This window comes from Delphinapterus leucas, chromosome 15 (genome assembly GCF_059928025.1).
Source record: "Delphinapterus leucas isolate spDelLeu-1000000601 "Yukka" chromosome 15, BTC_Dleu_Yukka2, whole genome shotgun sequence".
Classification (NCBI taxonomy): Eukaryota; Metazoa; Chordata; class Mammalia; order Artiodactyla; family Monodontidae; genus Delphinapterus; species Delphinapterus leucas.
Window position 1 is genome coordinate 66479012 of NC_143143.1, and position 16702 is coordinate 66495713.

A 16702-nucleotide genomic window follows, 5' to 3' on the forward strand; every position below is an offset into this window, starting at 1 on the left:
TGATATTCTACATAAAACAACTTAAACTTTTTCTTGCTTTATTCCCAAGCTGCTACTAACCAGGTATTTGGCTGGGATAATTTTGCTGTCACTGCTTTTGACATAACGATTCTGGTGAACACTCCCCCATTTTAACATGTCAACAGCTTACTGATGGAAAATGTAATTGGTACAATTAAAGAAAATTATTTCATGTCGACTGTGAATAACACTTTCGGGAACAGGGAACTCTTTTGTTAGATGGTAGATTTTAAAAAACGAAACTGATTGAAGTGGAAAATGTTTCCTCTTAAGCAAACAACCTCTAGAATTTTAATAATGCCTTTTAGGTTTTACTTTTTTAAAAAATTGCTTTCAATTTTCCCCTCTAAGCAGCCCATTAGTTCTTAATGGAGAGTTATTTTAGTTTCTTTCTAATGTACACTTTGGCTGTGAAGTTTGGTCTTGTAAACACCAACTTAGCCCCAGCATACTGCTTAGAGGTGGGTTGGCAAGGAAGGGAGCTTGGGTGGGAGGGTGAGGGAAATCAAGAAAGGACATATTTTATTGTGGAAGGACTTTGGAGACAAACAGACCTACATGTGAATTTGGGTCCTGCTTTTTTTCTTTCCATCGTAACTTGTAGGAGTAACTTAACTTCCTTTAGCCTCAGTTTCCTTATTTGGAAAGGATTGATATCAGTCTTTTCAGGATTTTTGTCAAGATTTGAGTTAATGCTTGTAAAGCACCTGTCACAGTGCCTGGCACATATAGGTATGGAACAAATGGGTACTGCTATAGGTGTTTTATAATATAGTTTCATGTCTCAGTAGTTATCTAGAAGCACCTTGCATTTGTATAGTAAGCATCCATAAATGGTTGACAAATAAATGCATTAATTTCAGTTTGTACTAGAAGATGGAAAAAAACAACCAAATTCAAGTTTTACGCTTAAATGCAGAATATGTGCTTCCCCCACCCCTACCAATTTGGGTTACTGGCTAAAAGACCTTCCAAGTGAACGCCTAGAAAAAGATAAGGAATGACTTGAGCCAGGTGGGGAGGGAGGGGTGGCTGTGCCACCTGTCTGACTGCTGCATTTCCCTTTTCTTTCAGGATCAGGTCATCCAGCTAATGAATGCCATCTTCAGCAAGAAGAACTTTGAGTCACTCTCAGAAGCCTTCAGTGTGGCCTCTGCTGCCGCTGCACTCTCCCAGAATCGCTTCCATGTACCTGTTGTGGTTGTGCCTGAGGGCTCTCCTTCCTACACTCAGGAACAGGCTGTCCTACGGGTATGACTTCCATGCCCCACATGCGCTGCTCCGATTGCTGTTTCCAGTGTGAGCCTTCCAGAAATCCAAAGACTGGTACACAGCTGATTGTAACCCCCGTGAGGACAGACCCCTTAAATGAAGAGCAAATGGGGATGGCCACTGGGTGAACTAGTCACAGAATCCTTCAAGCAAAAGTGTGGAGTCCTAACCTCTGGACGGCCAGGGAATTACCGTCAGAGTATTTTAAATAGTATAGCTTTCACTAAACTAAGTGCTAGAAAATTGCATTTCTGGATTTGTAAGTCCAGATGTATAGAGAAGTCTTACTTCTAAAATGTATTCTCCAGTACCCAGACTTTCTAAATACATTATTTTAAGACAGTGTTTTAAATTCCCAGGTAATTCTGGTACTTACAGTTGTTAAAATCAATATCAGGTATCTTCTTCCTTGGAGCCGACAGTGTATCTTTCTGCCTCTTCAGAACATAGCCATCCCTCTCACTCAGCAATAAGCACGGACTGTTTTGGTGTGTTAACTCTCTGAATAGAGCAAAATGCACACGTTTAGAGTTTTCCATTCGTCATAATGAGGCATTTGTTGCTATTGTTTGGAAACCAGGAATAAGCTAAAATCTTTATAAAAAATTAGCATTTTATTTATGTCTAAACACACGGGTTCCACATAGGACAGTTCCATAAGTTCTTCTGCTTCAGAGGACCCTACAGATGCTCTCCTGAAGAAGTGCCCCGTATTCCAAAGTTGCCTCTTCTCTCCCTACCTACAAGTCACATCCCCTCAGCAAAGACTGGGGCGAGAACTAACCTGATTAACATAGTTCACCATGAGTTAGGGGGAGCTAAGAGAGCAAAGTAGAAAAAAATACTGGCTTTTGAAGCTAGGTAGGCTGGGGTTTGAGTCCTTAGCCATGTGGCCTTTGGCAGTCTTGTAACCTCTTTGTGGCCTCAGTTTCTTCATCTGTAAAATAAAGATAGATTATGCTATGTCTCAGACGATCGGTGGGAGGATATATATAAGAGCCTAGCCTGGTATCTGGCAAATAGTCGACTTTCAACAAATGAGTGTTATTACTGTGTTATCCATATTACTTCAGTTTTCCCATTGCCCATACCTTCCTAAAGTATTTTTCTTGCTAATAATTTTTTTTTTAAAGATATTGTAGTAGTGAAGTAGAGTGGGTAGATCAGGGGATCAGAGAGAAGGAAGCATTAACTGTGTGATCCGGAGCCAGTCATTATGTTTCCCTGGGCTCTGGTTTCCTCATCTGAAAAATGAGATCATTGGGTAAGATCATCTTTTAAGATCTTCCCCACCTCTAACATTCTGTAATCTGTCCCATTCCCAAACTAATTGTGTTTTCCTGTATTTGATTTCCCATAGATAGTAGACCAAAGGTCAGTGATGGTTTTCTAAAACAAGATGGTTCTTTCCTGGCAGAGCTTGCTCCCTGTGGATGAAGCACCCACCCTAGAAGCAAAATCTGTACTCCCTCAGCTTTTGTTGCTACAGACAATTTTAAAATTTATTTCCAGTTGCAGGTCACCAATGTTCTGTCCCAGCCTCTGACTCAGGCCACTGTTAAACTAGAACACGCTAAATCCGTTGCCTCCAGAGCCACAGTCCTCCAGAAGACATCGTTCACCCCTGTGGGGTAAGAACTGAGCACATCTCTGTAGGGTGCCAATATACTTGTTTTGGAAAGTTAGCCTGCAGCCAGTATAATCCAGATTTATGTGGTTATTACCAAGATCATAAAACCAAATTTAACTAAATTTAGGATTATGCTTTATTTATAATAATATGTCATGAACATTTCCCCCATAGGATTAATATTCTTCTATAGTCTTATCTTCAGTGGCTCTGTTATTGTTACGTAAATTTTTTTAAAAATTAAGGGTCAATTTTTTTTTTTTTTTTTTGCAATACGCGGGCCCCGCACTGCTGCGGCCTCTCCTGTTGCGGAGCACAGGCTCCGGACGCGCAGGCTCAGCGGCCATGGCCCACGGTCCCAGCCGCTCCGCGGCACGTGGGATCCTCCCAGACCGGGGCACAAACCCGCGTCCCCTGCATCGGCAGGCGGACCCCCAACCACTGCACCACCAGGGAAGCCCAGGGTCAGTTTTTATATGAAACTTCGTTAAGTATTAAATTAGTAAGTTAATGAGATTGGGAACTGAGTTTTAGAGAGAAAATGCATTTCTTACACAGTTGTAAAGATACATAGGCAATATGTGAAATTAAAAAGCAAAATCATTTTTTTTAACATCTTTATTGGGGTATAATTGGTTTACAATGGTGTGTTAGTTTCTGCTTTATAACAAAGTGAATCAGTTATACATATACATATGTTCCCATATCTCTTCCCTCTTGCATATCCCTTCCTCCCACCCTCCCTATCCTACCCCTCCAGGCGGTCACAAAGCACCGAGCTGATATCCCTGTGCTATGCGGCTGAAAAGCAAAATCATTTTTACGAATGATCAGTAGAATGGTAAATGACATTGAGGGTTTTGCCATGCAGTTAGAGTTAAGAATTCTCTACCTTTTTTTTCCCCTTTAAAATAAAAATTAATATTTTAAAATTAAATTAAAAATAAGATGTGTCCTTTTTAGGCAATTCACAAAGCACAGGAAAGTAGAAATAATGCAGAAAGTTACCTACAATTATACTACCCTACACCAACCTCTTTGAACATTTCTACTTTTTTTTTTTTTTTTTTAACGTAATTGGTATCCTACTGTAGATTTAGCTGTTTTGCATTTAATTGTGGAAGACTTACCCGAAGGAGGTGGGATTTTTAGGAGCTGAGAGGGGGAAAAATGAAAAGAAGACTTTCGAGACTTGAAACAGGAGGTCATTTTAGATCGTTTTGAAATTTGCCCCTCATTATAATCTGTAACTGAGCAGGAGGTGGCCCAGGCGGGTGGGAAGTTGAAAAGTGAAGAAGTGGTGCAGCCCTGGACCATCTCAAGGAATGCCTCACTTCGTAGGCCGTTTGTTATATTTGTGACTTTCCTATGTGAGTTCTTGCTAACCCCACTGTCATTCTTAACAGGGATGTTTTTGAGCTAAACTTTGTGAATGTCAAATTTTCCAGTGGCTATTACGACTTCTCTGTCAAAGTTGAAGGTGACAACCGTTATATTGCAAATACTGTAGAGGTAAGTGCTTTTCTTGTTGTCCCCATCTCCATGTTAATATACACAAGTAAATGACCAAACAGGCACATAGCATTAACCATCTGGTATGTTGACTTCACTTATGACCAAGTTAACGTGAATATGTTGAGAGGGATAGGTTTGAACTGTGCTGTTTGACAGACTTAGCCAAGAACTTGATCATAGCAAGTTTTCTTTTATTTGTAAATTGTTCATTTTCCATTATAATTTAGCATTACTATCTTACATAAAATTTAGGAAGTAGAAAAAATTAAAATCACCCATAATTCCACTGAGATATAAATATTCTTGAGATGTTTTCTGTGGTTGGCCTTGATAGATTTATTTATTTTTAATTAAAAAAATTTTTTTTGTTTTATTATTCCCCATGATAGATTTAGAAAAGTGCTTGATGCTAATTAGGGGATCAAAAGCATCAAGTGACCTGTAGCACCATAGTGAGTCTGTCTGGGTAAAGTACAAAAGAAAATTGGTAATCCTTCATAATGAACTATGTTTCAGATGTTTAGCTGACTCTAGTTTTGTTGAAGATCCACGTGGTTTTTTAAAATTTATTTATTTTATTTATTTATTTTTGGCTGTGTTGGGTCTTCGCTGCTGTGTGTGGGCTTTCTCTAGTTTCGGTGAGCGAGGGCTACTCTTCGTTGCAGTGTGCGGGCTTCTCATTGCAGTAGCTTCTCTCGTTGCAGAGCACGGGCTCTAAGCACGTGGGCTTCAGTAGTTGCGGCACGTGGGCTCAGTAGTTTTGACTTACGGGCTCTAGAGCACAGGCTCAGTAGTTGTGGCGCACGGGCTTAGTTGCTCCACGGCATGTGGGATCTTCCCGGACCAGGGCTCGAAACCGTGTCCCCTGCATTGGCAGGCAGATTCTCAACCACTGCGCCACCAGGGAAGCCCCAATCCACGTGGCTTTAAGGATGGAAAGCTATGCCTCACTTGCCTGATGCTTTGTGGGAATGTGGTATTTCACATTAGTGGCTTTCCTAGCTAATTGAAGTTTGCCCCTTCAGGCACTGTAGCTTTCATTTTAACCTTTTTGGGTAGAAGTTTATTTAAGATGAATTACATATTTTCCTACTTTTTAAACTATGGGATATGGTTTTAACCTCTTCTTATTCTGGCTTAGGATCATAAGTATGAACCCTTCATTGAAAGCCTGTGACATGAACAGTACAGTTCTATGTGCTTTTGCTTATTTTATTCTTATAACAATCCTAGCAGATGCGTGGAGTCCTCTTCATTTCACAGACGATACCCAGAGGGGTAGAGTAACTTGTCCAAAACCTCCAGCTTGTCTGTGCTTGGGTGGATCCCCTGCACAATACTGGTTTAGTCACTGTGCCCTAGTGAATATTGAGCTAGCTTAGAGGCTGCAGAGCTGTGTGCAGCTCCAGCTGCTGGCCTATTTATAATATTACTTTGTCCTTACTGCTGTCATTTCTCAATGTTTCTGCCACTGTGTCCTTGTTGCACCTACCTGACCACATTGTCATGCATTCTGTTGGGTCAGGGGAACTTGAAGTAGTATAGTGCCTTTCCCGAATAATTAAATATATGCTGTTTGTGACAGCTGTTTTCTTCACTATTCAAATGTCATTTTCCACTCACTTTTCTTTTTTAATGAAACTTTTTCATTTTGAAACAATTTCAATCTTAAGTTTTAAAAATAATATGAAGAATTCCTGTATACCCTTTACCCAGCTTCCCCAAATGTTAACATCTTATGTAACTGTAATATTATTGTCAATACAAGGAAATTAATAATGATACAATACTATTAATCTATATAGTCTTCATTCAAATTCCACTAGGTATCTTACTGATGTCCCTTTTCTGGTCCCAGATTCAACCTGGGATCACATATTCCTTTAGTTGTCATGCCCTTTTACTCTCCTCCAATTTAGGGTAGTTTGTCTTTTGTGACCTTGACACTTTTGAAGAGTACTGGCCAGTTACTTTGTCGAATGTCCCTCACTTTGGGTTTGTCTGATGTTTCCTCATAATTAAATTCAGGTCATGCATTTTTGGCGAGAATACACCAAAAGTGATGCTCCTTCTCAGTGTATCTTATTAGGCAGTATATGCTGTTGATATGTCTCATTGCTGGTGATGGTAACCTTGATCACTTGGTTAAGGTGGTGTCTGCTAGGTTTCTCCATTGTAAAGTTGCGGTTTTTCTGCTTTATAATTAAGTGTCTGGTGGAGTGATATTTTGAGACTCTGCAAATATCCTGATGATCTTGCCTGTAAGAGTTATTAATGTGGTGTTTGCCAAGAGGTGATTTTCTATTTCATTCTTTCTACATTTATTAATTGGAATTCTACTGTAAGAAAAAGCTGTCCCCCTTCCCCTGCATTTAGTTATTCAGTTACGAATAATACTTTGGATTCATGGATACTTATTTTACTCTGTAGGTTATAATCCATTACTGTCATCATTTATTTTTTTTTAATCATATTATCCCAAATTTGGCCTTTGGAGAGCTCCTCAGGTTGGCCCCTATGTCACTTTCTTTTACTGAAAGGACAAGGCAGCTAGAAAGTTTGACCTTTTCAAAAGTGGGGCATTACTTAACATAGTTAGATTAAACATTTATATTAAAAGTTTGGCAGAAAGGATATTTTCTGGAACTCTAGTCTCTCTGCCTTTTCTCTACCTCATGTCTGACCTTTTTGGGCAGGAGACATCTGATCCTACTCCATTCACTAACACAAGATTTGGATAGAAATTATTGTAGTGTGTACCTTGAACCTTGAAAATCCAGATTCTTTCAATTTTAGTTTCCTGCATTAAGGGGCCTTATTTGCAACTGAGCACATTGAAAGGCAAATTTTTTTTTTTTTTTTTTTGACCTGAAACCTCCTTCCTTCTACCTATACAATCTTGATAACAACATATCCAATATAAGTACCATACCCATACATCACAGCCGTTCTTAACCCTTCCTTTCTTTCCACTTCTGACTTCTGGTCAGTCGCCATGTCGATTCCACCTTTAAGTGTCTTTTGCATGATTCCTTTGTTCTTCAGCCCCAGTTTTCCTACTTGGGTAGATCCCAAGTAGGTAGATATGTAGTTTCCAGCCAGTTTCACTGTCTTCAGTCTCTGCCCCTTCCATTTAATAAGCACCGTAAACACCACTAGAATTATAAAATCACAGTGTTCCCCTAGTTAAACATTTCTTTGGTTCTCTATTGCCTGTGAATAAGGTCTAGACTCCTCATTGTGGCTTTAGAAGGTCCTCCACAGAGCACATGCCCATCCTTCATTGTGGCTGCATCCCCATCCCCTCAGCTCTAGCTGCTCTTGACCACATACTCATCCTCATATACATTTTACGTGCCCAGTACACGTAAAGCCTTTGGACTTCTCTTGTTTCTTCCATGGGGAATGTTCTTCCCCTCCCTTGCTGAACTACTCATTCTGTAAGTTCTAGTTCAAATATTGCTCCTTCATCTGTGCTCCCATAGGATTTTAATTTTATTTTGGACTATTTAAAAGATACAGAAAAGAACAAAGAATAATATAATGATTGTCATATACCTACTGGCCACTCATCTCCCTCAAGCCCTAACGTTTTGCTATGTTTTTCTCCTTTGTTTTATTTTGGTAAGAAATAAAGCCCTATAGATTGAATTTAAGCTCTCTGTGTATTCCTCACTTTTTCTTCCTCTTTCCCCAGATTTGAGGTGTATGTTCCAATGCCAGTTTTTATATTTCTGCTACATATGTATTTTTAAGCAATTTATTGCATTGATTTCCATCTTACCAAAATTTATATGCGTCATTATACTATATGTATCCTCTCGCAATTTGCTTGTTTTCACTCAATATTAAAGACAACTAGCCATATTTATGCATGTAGAACTAGAGCTATATAGATAAATATGAATAATTTTCATAAAATTGTCTTCCTTTTATGAATGCATCAGATTTATTAATTCATTTTCTGTTGGACATTTAGACTTTCACCGTTATAGACAATGCTGCTGTGGATATCCTAGTACGTTTGCTTATGCACATTTTGTTTATCTAGAATGAAGTTGTGGGATCGTAGGGTACGTTCATCTTCCAGCTTTATTAGGTTTTGCCAAATTGCTCTTTTCTTCATATTTGTACCAGTATTTGCTATTATGAGTTTGGATAATCTGATGGATAGGAAATGGTTATCTTGTTGTTTCAATGTTTTTCTTTGGTTTCTAGTGAGACTGAGCATCTTTTCTTGTGTCTATGGGCCATTTAGGTTTCTTCTTCTGTGAATTGTCGTGTATCTTTTGTCTTTTTCTTTTGGTTTGTTAGTCTTTTAATTATTGATTTTTAGGAGCTACATATATTCTGGAGCTATATATATTAGTAAATCCCTAGTTATAAGCATCAGATATTGTCCCTCAGTGTTGCTTTATGGCATCTTTCAATGCACTGAAGTTCATTTCAATGAAGCCTAATTTAAAAGTCTTTTTTTCCCTAGATTGTACTTTTTGTGTCTTTAAAAAATTCTACGCTGCTCCAAGATCAAAAAGATAGTCTCTAATATTGTCTTCTAACAGTTTTAAAGTTTTTTTCCCCATATATTTAGGGCTTGTCTACTTGGTTTATTTTTGTTGCTGTAGTAGTTTACACCCTGTCCATAATTGTTCTTACTGCATTGTATTACTATTGTTTGCTTATAAGTGTTGCTCTTTCACTGGGCTGGGTGCTCCCTATGGGCAGAGACCAAATCTTATATTTTCAGTGCTTAGCTTCCATCTCAGACCACTTAAAAGAAGAAAAGGATGGAGTGGTCTAAACATTAAAGATGTTAACCCACATTCCAAGGCCCTTAGAACTATGGTAATTCATCTTCTAGGGGTGAGCCTTTTACCCTACACAAAGTAGCTTCCTTTTTTCTTTCAAATAACAGCTTTACTGAGGATATATGTAATTCACATACCATAAAATTACCCAGCAACAGTATGTAATTCAACATATTTAGTATATTTAGATGAGAGTTGTGCAGCCACTACCACCATCTAATTCCAGAGCATTTTTACCGCCGCCGAAAAGCAGCCCTGTGTCTATTTGTAGACACTCCTTATGCTATAGGAATATATCCTCCTCCCAGTCCTGGCAACTACTAACCTACTTTTTGTCTCTGTGGTTTGCCTATTTGGGACATTTCATGTAACTGGAATAATAAAATATGTAGCCTTTTGTATTTTTAACTTAGCATAATATTTTTAAGGTTCATTCATGCTGTAGCATGTATCAGTACTTTATTCCTTTTTATGGCTAAATAACTTAGTATTCCATTGTGTGGATATACCTCATTTTGTTTATTCATTCATCACTTGATGGACATTTGGGATATTTCCATGTTTTGGGTATTATAAATAATGCTGCTATTTACATTCATGTACAGGTTTTTGTTTGAACACCTGTTTTCAGTTCTTTCAGGTTTATGCCTAGGAGTGGAATTGCTGAGTCATATGATAACTCTGTGTTTAACTTTTTGAGGAACTGGCAAACTCTCAAAGAAGCTGCACCATTTTACATCCCCACCAGCAATGTGTGAGGGTTCCAATTTCTCTATATCCTTACCAACTCTTGTTATTTATTATCTGTCTGTTTCATTTTGGCCATCCTAGATGGGTGTGAAATGGTATCTCATTGTGATTTGATTTGCATTTCTCTGATGGCTAATGATATTGAGCATCTTTTTATGTGCTATTTGGTCATTTATATATCTTATTTGGAGAAATATCTATTTAGGTCTTTTCCCCATTAAAAATATTTTATTTTGTTTCTTTATTTCTTCCTTCCTAATCTATATACTTCTTTTTTCCTTTTCTTATTACATTGTTTGTCTTTTTATGTTCTTGAGTTATAAGAGTTCTGTATATATTCTTTTTTTTTGTATATATTCTTAATACAAGCTCTTTATCAGATGTATGATTCACAGATATTTTCTCACAGTCTGTAGCTTGTCTTTTCCTTTTCTTGATGTTGTCTTCTGAAGCACAAAAGGCTTTAATTTTGATGAAGTCCAATATCTTTATTTTTGTTTCATTAATTGTGATTTAAGTGCCGTATCTAATAAACCGTTGCCTAATCTGAGAGCATGAAGATTTACTCTTATGTTTTCTTATAAGAATTTTGTAATTTTAGCTCTTACATTTAGGTTTCTGATCAATTTTAAGTTAATTTTTGTATGTGGTGCGAGGTAGGGGTTCATCTTCCTCCTTTTACATGTGGATGTGCAGTTGTCCCAGCACCATTCGTCAAAAAGACTGTTCTTTCCCTCTTGAGTTGTTTTGGCACCCCAGGTACTGTCTGACAGCTCCCCATTTGCTCTATTTCCTGAAGAGAATAGGGCAGAGTCCCCACATTCCAGCCCTTTCCCCCTGATCCCTTTCCCTTTCCGGGGCTCCCCCAATAAACTATTTTCGTGCCAGCTGCAAAAAAAAAAAAACCATCAGTGTGACCATAAATGGTTGCAGTTATATTCCATTAATCTATATTTTTATCCTCATACCAGTACTATGTTGTCTTGATTATTGTTACAGCCTGGCTTTTTGTTAACATCAAATCTGGTGTTTGCACAAGTGTTTCTATGGTCGTTGGAAAAATTAAATAAGTACAAAATAACAGAAATGGCTAATAGCTGTTATTCATGCAATGATAGTAAGCTCCCATAGAGGCCATTGCTGTCCTTTTCCTTCCCAGTGATGGAGTAAGCGTTAAAGATCTCTCTTCATTATGTTAAGCTTTATGTGTGTGTGCGCATGTGTTTGTGTGTGTGTGCCTGCCTATGTGCACGTGCATGCTCTGACCTCTGTCACATATGCAACTTTCCTTTGTAATTTCAGTAATAGTCATGCTTAGAGCCTCAGAGCGGGTCAGCAGGTCCTGTTTACTCTCCTGGGAGATGCTTGACATTGGTCAGAGTGCATTAATGGTGGTTTGGTGTGGAGGGCCTGTAATAGCACTCATTGACATTGGACTTGCTGTCAGGGGAAGCATGGGTTTTAGAAGCTGTCATTAGCATTAATTGCCCCTAATGCACCATCATTTTTGACAGTAATGAGCTAAACAGGGAGGTTATTACTCTCAGCAGAAAGACTGCATTTCCTGGCGTTAAAACATTTTTTGAGGTGTATGTGGCGTGCAGTACAGGCAAAAGAAGGACTAGTTGATTCACTGTAAAGCAGGCTTAGCTGCATTTAAAGTGTCTAGACAAGTCCCTTTCTTATTATAAAAACTAATCCTGCAGTGTTAGTTTGAAGGAAGAAGCAGCTAACCAACAGCGATCCTACTCTGAACTCTTTACAACAGGGTTTTGAAAAAACCTCAGTTTGCTTTAAGAGAGTAGCATAAAAATGCTTTTCTTTTCAGTGTTTCCAGAGACCCATTTGTAATAAGATTTTAGGAGTGGAAGGACTTGTTTTAAATGGTTCCTTATTTAAGAACAGCCCTACGGTGTTTCTGTGCAACACAGAAAGCTGTAACTTAGGAGGCCTTTTAAAATTAGGGCTGAGAGCAAACCCAAAATGACTTGAGTTCACTGCAGTTTGCCCTTTCATTATTCCATGTGTCTGTACTGTGAATGCTTATAATGTCTTCAGAACAAACATACAGTTGAATCTTGATTAGCAGGCTTTAGTGACCGTGTTATTATTGTAAGTTTATAGTCAGGATTCTAAGTAAAAACCCACAAGTTGATGGCTTCCTTATCACTATAATTAGGATACACTGAGGAGCCTTACACAGGCCTTTAAACATGTTTGTGTTTATTCATCTGTTGAAAGGGAGAGTGATTGTCTTTTAAATCATATTTATTGGGTGGTACTTTTTTTTTGGCCGTACTGCATGGCATGTGGGATCTTAGTTCCCTCACCGGGGATCGAACCTGTGTCCCCAGCATTGGAAGCCTAGAGTCTCAACCGCTGGACCACAAGGGAAGTCCCTGAGTGGTACTTTTTAATACAGAATCGTTTATAAAGAAGAAAGTATTTGTCACACAAAGCCAATGCTCAGATAATCCCTATTTTATTTTTATTTATTTATTTATTATTATTTTTTGGCTGTGTTGGGTCTTCACTGCTGTGCGCGGGCTTTCTCTAGTTGCGGCGAGCAGGGGCTACTCTTTGTTGCAGTGTGCGGGCTTCTCATTGCAGTGGCTTCTCTTGTTGTGGAGCACGGGCTCTAGGCGCTCAGGCTTCAGTGGTTGTGGCTCGTGGGCTCTAGAGCACAGGCTCAGTAGTTGTGGCGCACGGGCTTAGTTGCTCCGTGGCATGTGGGATCTTCCCGGACCAGGGCTTGAACCTGTGTCCCCTGCATTGGCAGGCAGATTCTTAACCACTGTGCCACCCGGGAAGTCCCAATCCCTATTTAAAAAAAAATAGGAGTAAAATATGCATGTAGTTAAAAAAATTCAAACTGCAAAAAGGTATATAATGAAACATTAGAGCCTTCTCTCATCCCTTCAGTCCAGTCCCTCTCCTTCGAGCAGGGGTCCCCAACCGCCAGTACCACTCCGCGGCCTGTTAGGAGCCAGGCCGCACAGCAGGAGGTGAGCGGCTGACCAGCAAGCAAGCCAGGCTTCATCTGCCGCTCCCCATCGTTCGCATTACTGCCTGAGCCACGCCATCCACCCGCCCACTCCCCCACCCCCACCCCCACCCCCATCCGTGGAAAAATTGTCTTCCATGAAACCAGTCCCTGGTGCCATATGGTTGGGGACTCGCTGCCTTAGAGGAATCCATTAGTAACAGTTAACTGTATATACTTTGAAAAAGAAGGATGCCCATATCATTGAATGTATGCATATCCTTTCTTTATTTACACAAAAGTGATCATTCTATGAACAGTTGTATTCTTTGCTTTTGTTACAAAGTAGAGGCTCCCAGCTTTCCCCTTGGGGTCTATTCAACTTGATGGCCTCCCCCCACCCCTCACCCCCCCACTCCCCTGCCATAATTCACCCAGTTGCCTGGACTCAGTGACAGGCGATGTTAAATATAATTCTGCCGATAGATGGCTGTGTATTCAAAAGTAGGAGGGGGTCTCCATATCAGTCCATAGACACCTACGTTGTTCTTTTTAATTGCTCCATAGTAGTTCAAAGTGTATGTGTATATATCATTATTTCTCTAACTAGTCTCCTCTTTATGGACATTTAGGTGGGATGATGATTTTAAAATCACATTTATAAATTAAGTGAGTGAGTCCTTAAGAGAATGACTCGCAGAAGTGAAGAGGGAATTACCTAGTTAATGTTGATGAAGATTGCAGAGTAATTACCCGTGAAAACAGATTATTTTTATAGCATGGAGTATTGCTAAACTCATGCTTCTCCTGAAACCGGAGGACTGCCTAAGCCCTCCTGCTACACATTTCCCACTCCCCAAACAAGGGCTGCCTGAGGCCGACTTGGGTCACAGTTCCTTCTGCTGTGCTTCCATAGCACTTTGTCCATCCCTGCATTAAAGCAGCAGCCTGGTCTGTTATAATTTAGCTTTGCCTTTATGCTTCCCTTTAGGACAGGAAGTGCATCTTGCCATCTCTGTCTGTCCCTGCACCTAGGTGTTCCAGATGCTCTAGGGGGATATAGGGAAGTGGTCTCAGTGGGGTGTTTTGCTAAAAATCAAAGCTCTTTGGCTACTTCTTTGCTTGAGCCTTCCACTCCAGTTTTTCTTCAAATGGAAGTGCCGTTAGTGCCTCTCTGGGTTGAGCTTTATAACAGCAAAGTTGGCTCTGGTTCCAAGCCCTGTATGAGTTGTGAAGCTGTTTGCTCAGCAGAGCGCCCAAGAGCCAAAGTGGAGGATACCAGCTCTCTCCTTGGTGGTTTATTCAACTTGAAGGCCATTTGTTCCCCTCCCTCCCCCACCCCCCACCGTAGTGCACCCAGTTGCCTAGATTCAGTGACAAGCCATGATGCTAAATATAATTCTGCCAATAGGCAGCTGTGTATTCAAAAGTAGGAGGTAATAATATGCTTATAGCCTTCGGTAATCTTTTACATTTAGGGTTTTTTTTTTTTTTTAAGCAAAACAGAACACCCCTGTTCAACCTGATAATTGAGGTTGTTGTCACAAAATAGTTATTATGGAGGCGGTTAAAAGGAATTACTTGATAGCTGTCTTTATCTCTTTTAAATTTTTCTTCTTTGCCCTTGATTTGAGGTTCTCACACCTTGATAGTGCACTTCAGAAAAATGCTGAAGCTCTCCTTCAATTATTTGCCCAGCCTTCTATCTCTATTCCTTGATGCCTAACTTAGATTGTAAACCAGTGTATTTGGCAAGGATCTCTTTAAGCATTACATTCAAGCTTATCAAATATTTGGAAGTCTCACAGATATGTTTACACATTAAAAGTGCCTTGGGATTGCATAATTTGCACATTCAAACTTAGATTTTAAATAAAAAATTTAAATAAAAAATTTCCCTTGAGGTAGACTTTTAGCATGTTTTCTGTCTCTTTTGGAATTTTATGTTTATTTTAATCTAATTTTTAAAAATTTCTTGTTTACTAGCATTGGCTGGCCCCCCTTTGTGAAAATGTTTATAGGGAATGTATAGAATTTAAGCAACGTAAGAGTTAAGATGGACTGGTTTGTGCTTGTAACAAACTCCAAATCTCAGTGGCTTAAAACAAGTTCCTTTTTTGCCCATGCAAGGTATCTTTAATGTGTCAGCTGGAGACTCTGCTTCACGTTGCCCTTACTCCAGGACCCAGGCTGAAGTAGCAAGCTCCTCTGTAGGTCATCTATGTCCATGTCAGAGGAGAAGAGAATCACAAACCGACTCTTAAGCTTCCACTTGGAAGTGACACGCTTCTGGCCAGGGCCAGTCACATGGCCATACCTGACTCCAGGAGGGCAGGGAAGTACATTTCTGCCACATGTTCAGAAGGAGAAGCAGAAGTACTTGGTGGATGGCAGAGATGACTGCCATAGCTTCTTAAATCTTCCTGGGCAGACCTATAGTCTGCTTGGCACAAACTTAAGTGTTGGCTGGGAAGTTGGACAGGAAGGTGCCTAAGAACGTGGACTCTAAGTCAGGATGCCTGAGCCTGAACCCTGGCTCTGCCTTACTAGCTATCTGAACTTGAGTGAATGGCTTCATTGCTCTAATCTTTAATTTCCTCATCTGAAATAGCACTACCGGGCTTCCCTGGTGGCGCAGTGGTTGAGAGTCCGCCTGCCAATGCAGGGGACATGGGTTCGTGCCCCAGTCCGGGAGGATCCCACATGCCGCGGAGCGGCTGGGCCCGTTAGCCATGGCCGCTGGGCCTGCGCGTCCGGAGCCTGTGCTCCGCAACGGGAGAGGCCACAACAGTGAGGGGACCGCGTACCGCAAAAAAAAAAAAAAAAAAATGAAATAGCACTACCTTAGAGTTGTGGTGAGGATTAAATGAGATAATCTTTAGAAGGCCAGTGTCTTTCACATAGTAAGCACTCAATAAACATTAGCTGTCATTAGAATTGAGTACTTGTTGATTTAAATTATTTGAAGGTTACTACTTAAGGAGTTTCTCCCTTATTTATTTTAAAGTACACATGAAGATACATACTTTTTTTCTTTTTGTTTCTTTTTTAATATATACCATTCATTCAAGGCCAAAGAAAGGAAGAAGGGATAAGAATCAAGGAGTTACTTTTAGGCCTCAAGATGGAAGAGGTAGAAATACTACTGGGATGGGTCAGTTTTACTAAAATCATTGAAGACTCCTGTCCTAGGATTATTTTCATGCCTTTGCTCACAAGTAAGAGAAAAATTTGGATATGTATATTAATTCCTGGTATACTCACCAGCTGACTTGGCGATTTTCTTCTGTGTTTCACCCTAGCTTAGAGTCAAGATTTCCACTGAAGTTGGCATCACAAATGTCGATCTCTCCACTGTGGATAAGGATCAGAGCATTGCACCCAAAACCACGCGGTAGGTGGGATGCCTCCTGGGCACAGGGAGAATCCAGGCTTGAGCTGGGAGGGAGCATGCCTAGGCATCGAGCCCCTTCAGATGTCATTTCTGTGTCAGCAGTGACCCAGCTTGTACTCCAGATGAAAGAGGCTGTCATTCCTCTGGCACTGCATCAGGGGTGCTGCTTGGCATCCAGACAAATTTGGGGGTTGTCTATATCAGTGATCAGTCCCTGAGCAAACTGTTTATTAACAGTCCACAACGAGGTAAGGAGCTTACCTCAGAATGTAAGTCTGCGTCAGTCAGCTGTGTTACCAAGCACATTATTTAGTTCAGATGACAGTTCT

General features: G+C 40.0%; 1 protein-coding gene across 1 annotated transcript in view; it reads left to right on the top strand.

Annotated features, from left to right (window-relative positions):
- RPN2 (ribophorin II) overlaps window positions 1-16702 on the top strand; it is a gene marked incomplete at its 5' end in the record, with an annotated part of 54475 nt that overhangs the window by 22173 nt on the left and 15600 nt on the right. The window contains 4 exons of the mRNA XM_089895432.1: window positions 1096-1272; window positions 2806-2924; window positions 4330-4435; window positions 16282-16373. Coding sequence (XP_089751558.1) covers window positions 1096-1272; window positions 2806-2924; window positions 4330-4435; window positions 16282-16373 — 494 coding nt within the window. The remainder of the gene's footprint in view (window positions 1-1095; window positions 1273-2805; window positions 2925-4329; window positions 4436-16281; window positions 16374-16702) is intronic.